The sequence below is a fragment of the Haemaphysalis longicornis genome, unplaced genomic scaffold, assembly GCF_048455015.1.
Source record: "Haemaphysalis longicornis isolate Haplotype H1 unplaced genomic scaffold, Haemaphysalis longicornis Haplotype H1 scaffold_23, whole genome shotgun sequence".
Lineage (NCBI taxonomy): Eukaryota > Metazoa > Arthropoda > Arachnida > Ixodida > Ixodidae > Haemaphysalis > Haemaphysalis longicornis.
The window spans coordinates 5634258-5652219 of record NW_027526306.1 but is presented as its reverse complement, the minus strand read 5'-3'; the positions used below and the strand labels follow the sequence as shown (position 1 = coordinate 5652219).

The 17962-nt window shown below is 48.0% G+C and overlaps 1 protein-coding gene across 2 annotated transcripts in view; it reads right to left on the bottom strand.

Annotated features, from left to right (window-relative positions):
* Positions 1-208: 208 nt before the first annotated feature.
* Positions 209-17962, bottom strand: part of LOC144172543 (uncharacterized) — a 37530-nt gene continuing 19776 nt past the window's right edge. The window contains exons 4-7 of one of the 2 annotated variants that reach the window (XM_077701218.1): positions 5486-5607; positions 4426-4500; positions 1834-2128; positions 209-395 (exon numbers count right to left, since the gene is read on the bottom strand). In XM_077701218.1, the coding sequence (XP_077557344.1) occupies positions 351-395; positions 1834-2128; positions 4426-4500; positions 5486-5607 (537 nt within the window). In that variant the 3' untranslated portion in view covers positions 209-350. The remainder of the gene's footprint in view (positions 396-1833; positions 2129-4425; positions 4501-5485; positions 5608-17962) is intronic. The other variant, XM_077701219.1, reaches the window with a different exon arrangement.

The window sequence follows — 17962 nt, the reverse complement described above, 5'->3', positions numbered from 1 at the left end:
GTGGAGGGTGGAACAACTGACTGGCAAGGTCTAAGAAAGGCAGGCACCAATCGCAGGCATCGACAGTAAATTTTAGCGACGCGCGAAGGAAAAAGGCCCACCATGCGTCGAGGCCTCACATCACCAGACTTGGACAGGCCACAAATGCACGTGTGCATTTGAACAGAGCCTGCACATTTCAGGCACGAACAACACACACACGGCTCGCAATCAACGTTTTGTATTTCGCACAACAATCACGCTAGAAATATTACAAAACTAAAAATAAAGTAGTTGCTGTAGGGCAGCTGCCACGGTGCCCAGGCACTGTCCGTGTCAGAGTGGCCTCCTGGGGTCACGGCGGCAAGGCTTCAAGACGTCAAGCCCCCAGGCGCTGCAGCTGTCCCAGGGCTCACCTGGAAAGCACAGGGGAGCAGGCTCAAAGGGACAGACAACCAATTTTTCTGAGGGATATACGCTCTATCCCAAATAAAAGGGCATTGCTTGAAACACTTTAATTAAACCAAAACGCTTTGTGGCTAAGGTGGCTAAAATGTCACACACCGAATTCGCCAACTTACCCATGGAGATTCTCATTGTCCCAAACAAGCCCTACATAATCACCACAGACATCGACATCGTCAACGGGCTTGTCAACGGAGCGGTGGAAAGCTTGGCGTGTCGAGTCTTTATATGATGTGTGGGCGAATGTTTCACGGTTTTACCGATAAGCATTTTAGCTTCGCCCCTATCATCATGATTCACTTCGTGGAGATGGCGGGATTTTTTCATTTTTATCTTTCTCTGCACGATCTACCAGAAAGCTGTGGCCAGCCCTCGACCTTGGCGACGTGCATGCATATTTTTGCACTTCTCAACACGTCGGATAACTTCAGCGTTATGTTGCATTCGCAACCCGATACAGCCACCAAGAAGTAAATTCTTGCCATTCCAGGAGTGGGAATGGGCAACAATTTCGGCATTCCGAGGATTTGGAAGAAATGGAATTGCGGAAAGTTTGCATTCCTCCGCACGAAATTGGAATGAAATGGGTCTGCCCATTCCACAAGACTGGTGCGCGCGCGTGCATGCGTGCAGGGGGGGGAGAGTGCACGCGTGCACGTGTGTGTGTGTGTGTGTGTGTGAGCACGTGTGTGTGGCAACAATAAATGGTGCCAAAAAAGATGGTGGACGGGCAGGCTCTGTGCTGTTCAAAAAAATTGCCTGCCCGCCAAAGAGGCTGCCCAAGAATGCATTATTTGGACACTAGGTGCGGCCAGTCACTGTTAGGCGATGGGAGTGGAGCACAAGGAGACACCGCGGCGGCTACGTTGAGCCATTGTTATTCTTTTCCTCAAGAAAGGAACTGCGGTCTATGAAAGTGCAAGTTTATGAGCCACGAATAAAATTAAACTTAAGTGTTATAATGAACTAAAATCAAATAAATATAAAAACTTCAGGCGATAAAGAGATGCTTTCACACTCACCCGTCTAAAGCAGCCTTAACTGTCCATGCGAACCTTTTGTTTCGCATCGGGCTGTAATCGTTGGCCTTCCACCGAAGACATTTTGCAGTGGATTGTACAGTCAAGTTGGCCAAGTCAACATTTATCAAGAAAAAAGAACCTAAGTTATGAATTTGTTTTTATACCGACCTGACAGAGAAACGATGAAACTTTCTCCGAAAAACCTGTTTGAACCGGTTCGCAAATAATGTTTTCTTCTCCAAAACCACAACCGGTTCGAACCAGAACGGAATGGTGCCCAGAAACTGAACCCAAAAGGCTCGAACCCAAACCTAACCCAAAAAAATTCCGGTTCGACACCCTGATTTTAGGGGACGTCAAGGCTTACCTGGGAGAAGGGGCCATCCCGAAGACTACTGGCAGGGAGGAGGATCGGACGCGAAGAGGCAGGTGGAGCAGCGGTTTCAGTGCGAGAGCAGTGGCACTCCCGGCCCGCATAGTAGAGGAAGGAGTGGCCCCACTCGGGCGCCTGGTGCCAGCCCAGCTGCTGCACAGGGCAGCAGGCCACCATGTAGCTGCCCAGGGCACCAAAGCACCAGGCGGCCAGGACCGGGCTGCTCCCCATCGTTCTCCTCCCCAGAGCGTGGGGCCCCCACCACTGTTCCACAAGCCAGAGAGCACGCCTGCGGTGGCAGGGCATCGCGAGTGTTAATTGTTGACTGTGCCTTGCGATGCATGCTGAAGAAGAAATGAGAGCCCTGCTACTGTTACAACGGGGGAAGAGCAGTGAAGCTCTATTGGTGGACAACTAAGTGGAATTTTGTACGGTGACCTGCCATATTCATTGAAAAAAAAAAAACACATACACACCCTTACAATTTATTATGAATTATTTCTCACATTATTTGTTTTGGGTAGTTCTGATAAAACAAGAACTACAGACACAAATTCTGTAACATTCACAACTACAGTGTGCACTAATACTGCCACAAGCGAACAAAACTTGGCATAATGACAAAGGCATGTAGGTGGCCAATTCCCGTGTGACCTTTTCCAAGCTACCTACATTATGTTGAGAGCTACAGAGCATTTGACTTGCTCTAGAGCGAGCACAATGCAATTCGTTGTCAATGCAACATAGCAGACGATAGCAATATTGGACAGAGCCTAGTGGAAGACAGTCTCATCGTAAAATATGCCTGCACCTTTATCACACCGTATTGCATCACAGATCACAGCAGACAGTGGCAAGTGAATGGACATGTGTACAGGTGTCGCCATAAGTAATTGGAACAAGGATTCACGCATACCCCAAAATATGTGTCTCACTGGCTTTACTACAGCCATTACTGGTTTACAGGAAGCTTTTTCTATTATAGTGAGGACTCCTTTAAATGCACACCAATGTAGCCAGGCAGTTTCCAGAAAAAGAAATTGTGTCCCATTACTTTTGACGGCACCTGCACAGCATGACACATTGTCTCTCTCATGGGAGAGATCACGTGTCTCCTCACAGGGACACTAAACAGACGTCAACTCTTTCTGCATTCCATGATCTCGTCAATTCCTCCGAAGCAGTAATTGCTTCAGAGCCCAATGTCATGTCAGATCAGCTCTCCCTCGACTTCATATTTACCCTCTCCCCTCACTCATTGTTTCTACAATCATGCCAGAAAGAGGTAAACGGGGCGCCCATGATAACGTAGCCACATATGCAAGCTGCACCCAGTCTGACCAGAGTCGCCACCGTTCAGATTATAATCGCACACTTCAAACAAAAAATCGAGATATGAAAGAAAGCGCATGGAGCAGGGGCAACTGCCAAGCCACTTTTCGCCATTTCTCTGACTTCACAGAATCTCGTTTGTGTGATCGGTGGCTGCCGACTTCTCACACCGCCGGCAAGAAACATGACTGGGCGACTGAAGAGAGGCCTCTAGTCCCATCTGATCATATCACTCGAACGCCAACGAGCATTTAACACACTGGTTAACTATGTTTCAGTGCTCGCCTGTGATACGTAACTCCTGCCCATATGTGGGTGTAGCGTGAAATTGAAAAGCGCTACGACATTTTTTTGTATTTTTCCGGTTAAAAAAAGACATCGTTCATGGCTGTAATGGGGCTGAGTGAGTACCCAAAGCCTAGTACTTCCAAAGAAAGCAAAGTGGCATTTTGTCAACAGGGCCCCTTGAAAGATCAAACAGCACATGCAAAGCAAGAGCTGCCCTTGGCTAGGAAAAGAATTCATTCTGGAGCAATATCAGGGGTTGATGAAAAGCAGCTAACAATCATGTCCACCCCCGCAGCAGTGGATTGCCCCTTCGAGCAGCACTGAACAACCCATCCAGGTCTTTGTGTGGGGTCTCTGACAACCTTTGTTTCACCTTCGATGTCTACTCAAGCCACGATTCACGGTTCCATTTGAGTACCAAACAAACAACACGTAGCATAACATCGTGCTCAGTTGAAGTTGCCATTGGGTTAATTTTTCTTGTGTGAGGATAAGCATTACTAGACTTTTTCTTCTAATTCGAGGAATGAGTATCCGAGCAGTACTAATAAAAGAAAAGAACAGCACATCAACAACAAAATGCAAGGAAGAGTGAATGGAAAGTTCATTCTTTTAAAATGTACCAACTAGCTTTATCTTCAGCTTTGGCAGTACCAACACCCACATTCAAGCATTAATGACAGCTAGGACACGCCAGTGCCTCCAAAAAAAAAATTGGACCAATTTTCAGGCACGACTTAAGGCAAAGAAAAGCAAACAAGTTGAATCAATGCACACAAAAGTTATCCCTTTGGCTATTTCTTTTATTCAGCTAGCAAGAGACAGAAAAGAAACTACAGTAATCTGCAATTCAAACACGACAATAGCTAGCTGTCATGTGGTACATTGCGCACATGCTTCAGGCATGCCCGAAACCCTTCTTTACATTGATGGCTGCCGCTACGAACAGAAGGTGTCCATACTTACAAGCAGTACTTGTGAGCAGACCACCAAGTGGCATTCCGAAGGGTGTCCAGGTGGCTTCCAACCTGCACATGCTTCCTGCAAAGACGGTTCACTATTTATTACACACGATGGTCACATGTGATTTATGCATTGGGTGATACAACAGGAGGCTAGCACATGCCCAGAGGTTGGTGGCTATGCCTTATACTGCGTTCCTTGTAACAGGGGTGGTGCTGGTACTATAAATACTGCTCCTACTTTCCACAAGCCAGCTGCTTGTCCTTACTACGCAACACTACTTGCATAATGCCGCTAAAAAAACCAGCCTAGCTGGCTCTAGTGGCGCAACGCTGGAGAAGCGGCAGAGCTGGCGGCCCCTCTCCCTTTGTCGGAGACCCAGCTGTTGCCCCTCGCACGCATTTCCAAACTTGCCGCTGAAAGTTCTCCATGAGGGAGACCCGGAACATTTCATCTGCAAGCAGCTATCACAGCTTTCCCAAACTGGAGCGTGTTAGCACGCATTATTTTTGTTACCGATTGGCCGCACATGTGGTTCCCCACCACTGCCACCCCCTTACCCCTCAGGCCTCTGGGGTGGCCCAGTGGTTAGGTTGCTGGTTTCACAGCGTAAAGGTCACTGGTTCGATTCCCAGGACCTCCCTAACCACACCTTTTTCTTGAGGATTCGAGGTTTTTTGGCATGACACGCTAAAAATGTTGAATTATGTCATCACTGTTGTGTGATTACATCGTTCCACCACCACTAGTGCAGACTGAAGCCGCGGTGGCCAGTCAAGGCAACAAAGGACAATCCAGATCCTATCAGACTGCGCATGCGTCCTGATATACCAGCATCAGATAAACGTTGCCGGTAGAACCGCAGGAGAGAAGCCCTGCTACGAACATCAGCTACGAAAATCAGTAACAGGAGAACTGTCAATCGTAGTACAGGTGCCGAATAAATTGGCTGCCCAACAAGTATTCTGCAATGACACACGCCCATAAGTCCGTTCTTGTTTCCACCATTGAGGCGCATTTCTCACTGGGCTGCAAAATAAGCACTAATGTAGCGAGAACATACGAAAGGGAGCTGCTACAGCCGCCGCTGGACGAGCCGAATGACAGCTTAGGCACGGGTCTGGTCCTCCCGTCTCGTTTGGAGGCCAGCGCTGACGTGGCAGCCTGCATCAGCGGGATCGAGGGCTGCAAGAGAAAAATGCGCAGTTATGTAAAAAATTACACGCACGCAGGCTGCCAGACGTTGAAAGCAAATGGCAACTGGGAACTAACGCGCTAACAACCTCCTTGCTCAGATGGCCGACACCTCAACACGGAGACAGGAGACGAAGAGCACGAGTCAAGCCTAATTCCAAAGAGGGCAGCGCAAGCGGACCTTTCCGTTGTGAAATGAAAAATGACCTCGAAATCACAACGAACGGGACATCGAGCGCCGGGGGACTCACTCGAGTGGAGAGACTCCAGCAGGAAACACGGGCAACGCAGACTGCAGACGCAACCGAGAGCCAACCTTGTTCAGGGTCGTAATGGGGGGCACTAGCGACCTCCTGCCGGACAGAATCGATGGAATCTTTGAGCACGAGAAATCGTAGAACGCATTGCTCGTGATGCTCGTGCACCGCTCGTGCTCCTCAAAGACGGCGGGCCGCCGCTGGCCAATCACAATGCGCCGTGTGGTGGTGTTGATGGTAGTGATGGCTACCGGTTGCGCCTTGTGAAGTGCTTTCGTTATCAATAAAGTTATTCCACAGATACAAAACAAAAGCACATTAGCTAATGCTCATAACTAATTTTATAGTTTTGTAGGGGCTAAAATTATGACAGGTGCATTATAGAATAAGCAAATTGTTTCGGTTTCGGTTCTGAGCAGGCAAGTTGTTCGGTTGGTATGTTGTGTTGATGCTCTTTCTGTTATGCCTTGTACATAATCTTGACAGTAATTGTTAGGCGATATTGATTATTCTAAAGCAGGGCAAGCTTCACGTGCCAGGTTTCACTTGTTCCACGTGTCTGGCAAAACTCAGCGTTGTGCTACTTGTGCGCTGGCTACCCGATGCACTGTTTCGTGGGATCTTTCGGCTGCTCTCGTAGACGCCCGCAAGGCGTTGTCTCGGGGACGACTTAGGAAACGTCAAGGAGGGGGCAGGCCCTGAGTGGCTCCCGCCCACCTCCCCCCGCAGGACAATTCAATAAAGTCTCTCTCTCTCTCTCTCTCTCTCTATTTTGCTGTGGGAAGGAGTCATAGAGTTTCATACTAATATACAGTATGAAACTCTATGGAAGGAGTAATGTATCTGCTCATTCTTAAAGAAAACAACAAAAAAAAGGGATATTCGCGCGCTATTTTTTTAAACGGGACGCCAGCTCATTGGCACAGCTTATAAACAGCAGTAGCATGTGCCTGCACGACTGAATGGAGTTCGAAGTGTGGTGAAGAGCTGTGGTGGCCGTAGGATTTGAGGACCGTGAGACGGTGGAAGTTTTCGTGGAATTTAGGCAGTTCGGCTACTTGACACCTGCACAGCCATGGGACTCTTTTGTCCCATGGCCTGCACGGCGAAAGAGAGTCTCAGACAGAGAGGAGAGGCTCTTTGTACTAAATGGTTGCGACAGGTAACTGAGTGGACACCAATAGAGCCGGCTTGAGTGTGGATGGACACTTAGTGGTGTCACCCGGCGCAGATCGGGTTTAGGCCCCGTGGTACCGAGGATGGACTTGACCACTTCTCGTCAATGGTGCTTCTTGGCGGCCGATCACACAAAGTGCGCACAGTGCTTGTCATGGACATACAAAAGGCATACAACGTTAGCCACGGGGCCTTCTTGGAAATTCTCCAAGGCCTTCTTCTCCCGGAGGTTTGCTCCAAAAGATCCTTTTCGGTTCGCATTGGTGGTACAAGTTTTGGTCACTACGCCAGTGCCTGCGGAGTGCCTCAGGGATCGGTTATCTCGCCCTTTCTAATATTACCCTATTGCCGCTCGCCTGGCATCTCGGCTCTATGCCTGACATGCACTTTCTGATGTATGCGGACGATATCACAGTGTGGACTCTGTGACTCCAACCGCGTGCCTCCAACAAGCCTTGTGTAACACGCAGAAATGGTGTGAATATGCTGGATTTACACTTTCCGTCGAAAAGACAGCAATTCTGCCTGTGGCCAGTGCTGGGGGCCGTCGCCGACTGGAGGCGTCTCCAATCGCATTGCAACTTGATCCACGGCTGACCTGTACGCACTGCCACCTCACTTCGCGTGCTGGGATTATAAATGTGTGCGTCTGGGTCAGCGTCTATGCGGCTACGTTCCACTCACCAAAAAGCAGGACAGATGCTCCACCTCATCCGACGCATCCCACAGAAGTCTGGTGGCTCCTGCTCCAAAATGGCCAGTCTATTGATACGGTCTGTACTCCAGCCTCAGCTTGTTTACCAGGCCCAATTCCGACACTTGAACCAGGCGGAGTGGGCTCAACTTGAGGCAATTAACCGAGCCGCAATGCGTGCCATTACCTGCCTCCCTAGGGTAACACTGATCCCTGCTCTTCAGGATGAAGCTCAAGTAAGCACCTTGAATCAGTGTCGGTCCGCCTGCATGCATAAACTCACCTTTATTGCTGAGGCAGTGGCGTTAGGCAACTACATGGATCGTTCACTGCTCACATCCCCAGCCTGCATCGTCACCAGACCACCTTGGCTATACCACCAGGTGACCGACAACAGGCCACTAACACGACTGCACAATCAATCCGGCGGACATTCCGACACACTTTTCGAGGTCGCACAAGAACTGGCGGCTGAGTCTCACCCCAGGTGGTGCAGGCATTTGTAGACGCTGGGGCCGACGACGACTTGCTGACCACAACACTACGATGTCCTTCCCACCCAGAGGCCTGTCAAACGTGCTTCTACGAAACACGCCGCACCCTGCCATCTATGCTGGCAGAGCTTACTGCCATCCGGGACGGCTTACAGGCACCAACTCCTGCCCTTCATCAAGCCCCTGGAGGTACTACTTTACAAATTTATACAGACTCCACGGCGGCCATACGTGATTTATGTCGAGTAAATAACAACTCAGCTATCTCAAGGAACATTCACGATATACTGGATATGTACCCCTGCCCTCTGCGGCTCTCGTGGGTCCGGCGAAATACGCTCCCCACTCACATTGCAGCGGACGGTGCCAGCCACTCTGCATTTGTTCCACAACCATTGCCCTTACTGACTGTAGATGCCCCAGGACAGTTTCTCCAAAGGAAAGGTCTTCGTCGCGCTACACGAGCTCTAATTCCACCGTGTAGAATGGACCTTCCTAGCAGACTCACTGGCTGGGAAGAGGTCTTGCTGCGAAGACTTCGTGTTGGGGTAGCCCTCTGTCCCGCTGTTATCCGGGAGTGGCCACCACGCTACCATGCCCCTTTTGCACGGCTCCTGCCGAAGATGCGTATACAGAAGATTTGCTGTGGACAGGCCTTCATCCTGGCAGACTACCTGACCTTCGTCGGTGGATATGGGGACACCAAGGTAAATGGTAGCGAAGGTTCGGGCAAAAAGCGGTTCAGAACCTATTGCCAGCGACATCAACATGGGGGCTTATGGGAGTGGCGATTGAAGCGCGACTAGGTGAGGAGGGAACAAACACTAGTAACAAAAAACCAAGTTTTGTTCAACAACAAAACAACAATTACATTTTACGAACTATATTTATTTCTGAATCACATTTATTTAGGCACAGTGTATAAATAATTTATGAAAATGCCATTCATTCTCAAAAAACTTTTTTGTAGCGCCCTCTGAAGAATGGAACATGTCATTGCTTTGTGATGCAGTCCTTGTAGTGATCGGAAAGGCGCTCCTAAAGTTCGTCTGCTAGGAAACGCCCCTCGCGTGTTTTGGTGGTGCGCATTTGCATTCGTTTTTCCTTGTTAATTTGGTGTGAACTTAATTTTTACTGTGCGTGGAGTTGCGAGGTGCGTTGTATCGTCGGTGAACACGTGTAGTACCGTGCCCGGCAGGCACGGTGAACTACGGGACGATGCTGCCAACGGTTGGAGCGGAGTGCTTTCGTCGGTACCTACGGAAACGATGTGCTGTACAAGTTGCAACAGCAACTCCCGTACACCTGGCGTTTTACTGCACCATTTTCCTCTCATTTCCACAGGTAACGCGAAACTATTGTACTGTTGATATGTGCACGGGGGTTGTGTAAGGGGACGTGGTGGTGCTTCGAAAAAAATGGGTCTAAAGCTTTGTTATGTCACAGTTATCTCTTGATTTCACCTCAGTCTGGCTCAGAGCAAGTTGTGTCAATTACTCTAGGACTTCTCGGCGTAGTACCACTCGAATTTAAACGAGTCGCTTTAATTGTCTATCTCAGTGTCTGCTCTATTACAACGGTTGTAGTGCTCGTTGCTTCCCGCACTTGTATGCACAAGCATTATTTCCATCGCAGTACTGTGTTGTGCTGCTCCGTGCTGCGCTGCTGCCAGATCTTTCCTGCTAAGTGCTTTTCATACTGCCGTCGCTTTCGTTTGCATTGATCCATTTTTCCTCTTTTTACTTATCTGTTGCGACACTTGCCTAATAATGCAACCAGGAAATTGCAGGCGTGAATGCTGAGTGAACTTCTGTAGAAACCCTTGTCTACTTGATAAGACGCCGGGACAGCTGCAGTGTGCTCGCTGCACTTTCGTGAATCGGCATTCCTGCGGCCCGATTTTCTACGTCAAGATGCAGTGCCTAGTTCTTTTCTCTTGTTTCGAAGTAGTTCTGCTGTTGACGCTTTCATTGCTCATAATGCTATGTGTTACGGGTAAAGTAAATTATTCGGCGCGTAAGGAAAATCATAATGCATGTAGTGCCCACGAACATTTTATACTTATTGTATACGTGCTCATTTTGTGCAGTGTGGTAAATATGTTTTATGTTCATCCTGGAATAAAATTCAAATGTCTTGATTATAGCATGACTTTGCGTTATTTCTTCTCTTAGAACTGAAGTACAGAAACTGAGCAAGCATTATATAACCTTGATCTATACTTAAGGCACGCATGCGTACCTGCGTATGTGCGACGCAATTAAACTTAGCAGTGGCGTTGGTAGAAATTGGTATCGGGGTAAGGAGTGGGCACGTTTTTTTATATAAAAGGGGGGCCGGGGAGAGTGGTCAAGTGTCATTTTTGGGCTCTGTATCCCAAGGCAGAAAAAAATTCCGGTCGGGGGGGGGAGGGGGAGGGGTGTACGTTTGCCACCCGCTGCAATCAAAATAAACAACTGATTGCTTTTATACAGCAGTGGAAGGCATGAATGCAGAATAAAGGTTCAGAGAAGATGCAAGATGCTTTTATAAACACCGAGGCGAATCATGCGACAGTATGCTAAAGTGCGTTTCTCTAGTCACGAGTATAATAAGCTGGCGTTGACTTGAAGCACGCACGCCAAGGGCTCGCCAACTTGCGTCAGATGGCAATGGCATGAGCCATCAGCGATCAGAGTCCTGCTAAGGCTATTTTGAAGTCAAATTTTCCCGCTAATGCCACCAAAATGACGTCACTTTCTGACCAGATCTTGCGTCACATCCTGTTTATTTTTTGTTCCGCCGGAAGTGTTCCCTCCTCACACAGATGGCGCTAAGCCCCACGAACCTGACGTTCAGGAACGGTGGACGAGCCCTACTGCGCATGCGCCAACTAGACATCAAAAAACAAAGAAAGCGACTTTTTTTTTTGCCGGATGTGACGTCATAATTAAAAAAAATGGCAGCTGTTGTACGTTTACTTTGCTGCGATCTTCTCGGCGTGATTTTTGTCTGCCGTTGCAGCGGTGCATGGGTGTTCGGCTTGCGATTGTGATAAGGGCGCTCTCAAAGAACTTCTGGAGAGCGCTCACGGTGGTGTGCAGCGTGTGATTGAGACGCTGAGTGTGTGCGGCCACCTTATTTGCGCGTAGTGCGTTACGACGGTGAACACGGGCGTTCTGCATAAGTTGTGCCGCCTCGATTTGCGAGAGTGATGAGTGCGCTCGCGACAAGCTTCTGCGCTGCATTTTATTAGAGCACCGTGTTGAGGCCGCTGGGCGTTTCGTCTCCGATGTGCGAGTGCGCGTATGCCTTCAACATCAAACGGCGGTGCTATCATGGCCAGCCGCGAACGATCGTTCGCACGAAACTCTTGTCGCTCACCACACGGTCATTGACTAAGAAATATCAAGACAAGACTATTGCGACCGGCCAGCCACGAGCGATCGTTCGCACGAAACTATTGTCGCTCACCACACGGTCGTTGACTAAGAAATAACAAGACTATTCCGACCTACAGGCTACAAAGGTGATTCCTGCGCGTCGCTTTGGTTCGTCGAACCCCGTGTCTTGTAATCGCTGCGTGCTGTCATAAGCTCTTGACATTATATTCAGGAGGTCATGGTCCTGCTGCATATTCTTAAATCATTGCAAAGGACTCTTGGCGCGCAGAAATGAAAAGTTTGTAATTATCCACGTTAGTTTCGTTGGTCTCCAGAGGGTTGCTTTCCTGACGAGCGTATTGATGCGTATATCGCGGTATGGGAGCTGTACAAATGTGTTGACGGATGTGGACGGGCACACTTTGTAGCTGTTCTTGGGGCGCTGGATATACGAGGAGTTCAAGGGTGTCTCGTCTGGTAGGTGGTTGAGGCGGGAGGTTTGGGAGTGATGGTAAGCTTCGTGCAGTTTATCTAAGGTATTATGTACTTCCAGTTCGACCAACTTGCACGTGGGTGTCGAGAGGGCACTGTTCGGTCCGTGAAAATATTTATTTCGCCCACCACCATATTTGGTGCCCGTTTGTGCTTCTGCGATCAGCCTTCGTCATGTTCTGCTTGAGCGTACACAGTGACAAAGTTTGATAACCGTAGCGGGACCCCGCACGACATGCGGCAGTGGGCCAAATTAACATTCTCAAATGATATTTCCATAACACTGTTGGACACGAATTCTTGTAACTTTGTTCCTCCTGTGGCTACACAGCCCGTCACCATGATGCACAGCATATACTGAAAGTCACGTAGTTTGTTGTTCCTATTTCAATGTATCTTGATGGTACATAGGGCAGACAAGGCCCTAACAGGCGGTGGTGGGAGCATGCCGCATTGGTGACGACTTGAACAGAAACCGATTTGGTGCTCCACTCCAAGACTCAATGCACGCCAGGTGGCTGCATGCCAGAATTTGATACGACGAGAGTGCTGAAGTTGTATGGCACAAAACAGGAACGAGAAATCTTTGAGGCCTATGTGATAAAGGTGGGAGACAGATGCACTATAGAATACTGAATAATTAGTGTGAAGTGTGCAGCAGCTGTAATTGCTTTTTATACATGTGGTGTTAAAGCAGTGTCACATGAGGGTTTTGTTTACTTTGTAATCACTCTCAGAGGGAAATGAAGCTTCGTTGATGAAGCTTTCCTCTATCCTTTCCTTGAGTCATGCCTGACATTTGACCAAAATTTCCAAGATGAAGTCTCAACTAACCTGCATAGCCACCTTCATTCAGTTCACTGTTTTGATGCATATTTAAGCACAAAACCCTGGGACGTCTGCCATTAATCACTCATAAAAAACCCTTGATGCCCGCCACACTCACCACTACCACTTCCACAACTTTGCAAAAAACAGATGCAAGCACAGCCATGACAGATTCCACCGTGCTTCCCAGTAAGCATGTCCCTTTATCAAGAAGGATGCATCACACCTCAAGTACACTACGACGCATACAAAAGCTAGTGATCATCTACCTCATCTGGACGTCACGCCTTTCTACAAGGGAATGAGGCGGCACACACTGCTGCCCTCAAATTTACTAGCCACGGATTCGTAGAAAGCAGAAAAGACCTGCCAGATTCCCTCGCGAACCTCTAAGTCCAAAGCCGTTTTACAGATGCCTACAAACCCACACATACTACAACACAACATATTACCCAACACGTGCCCCTATGAATGCCCACCCTGCAAAGGAAGGAAGGAGAGAGAGAGAGAACAAACACTTATTTCTAAGTCCAGGTCCTAATTTGAAAGTTCAATTTACCGGATCCGCGTAGTACTCCTGAATGCCTGGTCCTAATTTGAAAGTTCAATTCACCGGATCCACGTAGTACTCCAGAATGTCCGTGCGGATCCGGTGCACGTGTTTGTAGAGAGCTTCCTGGGCAGCCTAAATGTTCACTGTCGGCGGGGGAGACAGCCAGAGCTCCCAGGAAGTGATGAAAGTGAGGGATTGGGCAAGAGATGGTGGGGTGAAGTCCCAATTAGAATGAGGGACGGATGGGTAGAAAGAACACCTGGGGCAGGAAGGATGGCCAGGGCGCCGATAGATGCGGTGAAGAATGTGATGGGAGGGGAGTGAAGAGGTTTAAGCCTGTCGAATGAGGCACGCAGCCTCACGGGTTAGACAGGAACTGGGGGGTGGGTACAGGGTGCGTGATAGGCATTGGGCGTTTAATTGGTAATGGTGGGAAGCGCGGTGTTGAGTACGAACCGTCGGCGGGTGGTACAAGGTTGGCCAGGACATGGGCGGACCTGGGAAAGGTACTCGGGTGAGCGCGTCTGCTAAGGCGTTTCCGCACATGCCAGCGTGGCCAGGAACCCAAACCAGTGTGAAGCGTGGCCAAGGATTCGATGCAAGTATCGAAGTGACGAAATCAGTGGTGTGTGGGTGGGTCTCATGGTTAGCGAAATTACGAAGTGCTGACTGACAGTCGGAGAAGATATATACTGGCGTGGTGGTAGGAACATTAAGAGTAGCATGCTCTATTGCAAGGGCAATGGCGTATTCTTCGAGGGAGGTCGAATCCGGTGGAGGAAGAAAGGAAAGCATAGCAGTGTTTAAAGAAGGGAGTAGGAGAAATGAAGTTATGCCCATCGAGTTTGAGGGTATGTAGGAGATAGTAAAGGGAAGACAGAGCGGTTAAGCATCCAATCAACTGCACCCAATGCTTATCAGTGATTTCAAAGAAATGCGTCAAACTTGCATGAAACACCTTACTGCATTTTTAACTATCGTTCATGAAATTATTTGTGTAAATTATACACTTATACTCAAGTGACCAGGCAGTATATTTGAAGGTGTGTGAACATTCGCAACTTAGAATACTGTACGAGTAATTTTTGATATTCGATTTGCAGCTCTGTTTCAAATATTTGAAATTTACAAATAGTAGAGGAACGAATGTTTGCTCTATCTGAAGATGTGCAAACTTTCAAGCTTCACTACATGGTAAGACCTTGCGGGTTGGTTTTTCTGCATGACACCGAAGCCGTGCCAAAAGCCTAATGCAGAAGCCTTGCACCAAGCAAGTGTTCACTAACTGTGCTGTATGTTAGGTCAAGTGCCACACTACAAAAGCAAAATTTATAATCTAAAATAGCTTTCCTATAAATATAATAGCAGAAGTGAGAAATAAAACGTTATTGCTGGCTTGTTGGTGAGGTCCCACCGGCAACTAGCATGCGCAGCTTCCTTTCAATCATTGAGGAGAGTGGGGGGACTGCTGCCTATCATATTAAATATGCCTAATATGCTTACTGTGTTCACAGCATTTTGAGGAGCCCATATTTCTTTATCTCAATATATGCAAAATTCTTGTTGCACTGGTTTGCATGTCTGTGTTTTATTTTCTCTGTTACATTAAATTTTTTGTATGTCAGGCGCAAGTACCTGAACAGAGATGTGTCTAGTTCTGACTGCCTAAGCTGTCTTTTTTGGTGTAGTTATGTTTTATACACTCTAGAAACACCAAAACAAAGATAGTGTGGTTTGAAAATATTCAATTCGCAGCCAGCTTTTACTATTCGTATTCAAAAATATTTTATTGAATTCACAGCCAAGTTTAACTTGTGTTCAATTCACAGACGCAAAGTTGATAATCACACACCTCTAAATATATATACAAAAGGTAAGTTGTCGTTTGTAGTGACAAGAAACACTCAGCTGCAGTGGCGTCGCTAAGGGGGGGCCGGGGGTCCCTGGGCCCCGGGTACCAGCCCCTCGGTGAAGGGGGGGAGGTGCCACTTGTGCCCCTACAATGTGCAATGCTGACGTCGAAAACTGGAAGACAACTGTAACGAGACCAAAGCTTTGGCCTGTTCAATTTACGTCCCCACCAGTCTATTCAAATTTGTTTCCTGGTACAATGGAAGAAAGCGAGGAGAATTTTGGCATCCAGGAATGTCGCGGTAGTCGAGGATGGGTGCGGCTTAGGAGTTAATTGGCTGCAGGGTGAGCGGAGGCAAACAAGGAACGATTCCTGGAGAGGGGGTGCGTCGGTATACGACTGCGACGCTCGGAGGGGTGTAGCGAGCGAGCTTGCTTTCCAATGGGACAACAGGGGCCTAACAAAGCCCCTTCATCACGTCCAGGACCACTGTTGGGGCGGCGGACGAGATCAGTAGGGGGGAGGAGTGAAGGGGGAGGCATCCAAGCCTACGAGACTTTGGTCATGTGTCCTCGGCGGTTATTTATGTGACTTTTTTTACGCACATCAGATGTTGTGTACGGGTCATGGTGAATGTTTAGCATTTTCTGGAGTCTTCGCAGTGACGCGTTGGAGACCATGTACCCCGGTCCGGTTGTCATATTTTCAGAAGGAAACAAAGGTGAAAATGACCTGAAAAAAAAAATATGGGGAAGATTGAATCTTGAGGAAGCGGGGACTGATAATTAAAACGAAATGAAAGTAAGTGTGAAACATGCAATGAAGGTTGGTGCGGGGGAGCTAACTGTACAAATTAAGCCTGTGTTGGGAGGAGGGGTGGGAGCTCAGGTATCCAACATTAGGTGAGACAAATGGGTTGTCGCGATTTCCCCTTGGTTGCACCCGATTCCTTCAGTGCTTGCACTAACCAACCAATTCGCAATTTAAGCAATTGCAAAGGATCTGATATCGGGTGTTGATAGCTCATTTTTTATGTCGTTGACTTTCCTTCATCGTGCCCAGTGACGCAGCCAGCACATGGCAATTGTACGAAGATGGCATTATATGGAAGGGGCGTATCCCATGCGGCCCCGTGTATGTAAACTAAAAGAACGGACGAGTAGCTTGTTGAACAAATTATGCAAGAAATAGAACAGTTATGTAGGCATTAATTTTATTTACCAAACTTTTAATCAGGTAAATCTACGTTTTTTTATTTCATTCCCCTGTAAGTTAAGAGCAATATAAATGAGTATCTGCGTTGCGCACATAAATAAAGCGGATGGCCGTGTGTTCATGTTCTTTCCATTTTACCATGGTTTCCGAGTGACCGTCCCAAGGAGTTCTAAGTGAAGAAATAGTTGAAGCTGATGACCTAAATATTTTGCTCTGGTAGGTTCATCATCTAGGTGGAGGGTGAGAAAAAAAAGGACAGGACAACGAAATTAAGTGCATAACAAAAAGTTAAACACCAGGTACGTCACCCACTTTCTATCATTAGGCATTCGATCCGCTGAGTGCTCCCATCCCGGAACATGGTCGGGAGACCACACGATAATTGAGGTGGGAGTGAGGGGCAGTTTCTGTGTTAGTGAAAGCGTTCTGCTGAGTGCTTTGTGAACATTACTAGAAAAAAAATTTTGAAGACTGTGCGACAAAGGACAGGACGCCCGGTGTCGTATGCAAGATTTTTGAGCTGAGTGCCCCTCCGCATGCAGTGGGGAGGAAAAATCTACTGGAACAACTCAGGCAGCACAACGACGACGTCTGGCTCCAAAACATCAGACCGCAAAAGAGACTTCGGTGAAACACTCCAGAAGCGTGACCAACTGGAGGAAAAGTTGCAAAGAACATAAATCCTTCCCTACGAACCCTCCACTTGTGTACATGCAGGCACCGCGCTCCACAGCGAAGCACTTTGTGAGTGACTGGCGCTACAACGCGACCCCAGTCACCCCTGAAGGAAGAGGGAATCGAGATGGGTCCCAAACGTCTTGTTCTTGGTTATTACTTTTGGTTGGAGAGGGCGATATTATTTCCTCAGCTACTGGGAAAAGGTTGTTTCATCTAGGATCTGTCTTGAGCTAGTCGACTGTACAACGACGTCAATGAAATTGTCACCAACAAATCGGGATGGGCGCGACCGAACGGTTGTGACCCAGCGTGTGGCGCTGATACACTCGGGCCCGTACGAATCTGATATTTTACTCAAGAGTTCTTTCTTTATCGCTTCGTAACCTCCTTCGATTCAGATTTCCTTCATTGACTAGTGGCTGCTTCACTGGTAAGCCCGAACCTCACATTTTATACTTTATACTGTGTTCGTTTTCCCAAGACGCCAATGTCAATTAACTTATTTGCAAATGTGTGGTGGAATCTTTTTACAACGTACGAAAGGAAACGACAACATTGTCGCAGACAAACATCCACACGACTAGCCGTGCACTGGCCGCTTAGACGACTCATGTACGGCCAGTCATCTCTTTCCCCGCTAAATGCTCCCTTTCTATCTGCTTCCATTCTCAGTAATCACATAACCATAGAAATAGAGACCCGACAATGTATCTATTTCAAACATACTGAAATTCTCACTTAGAGA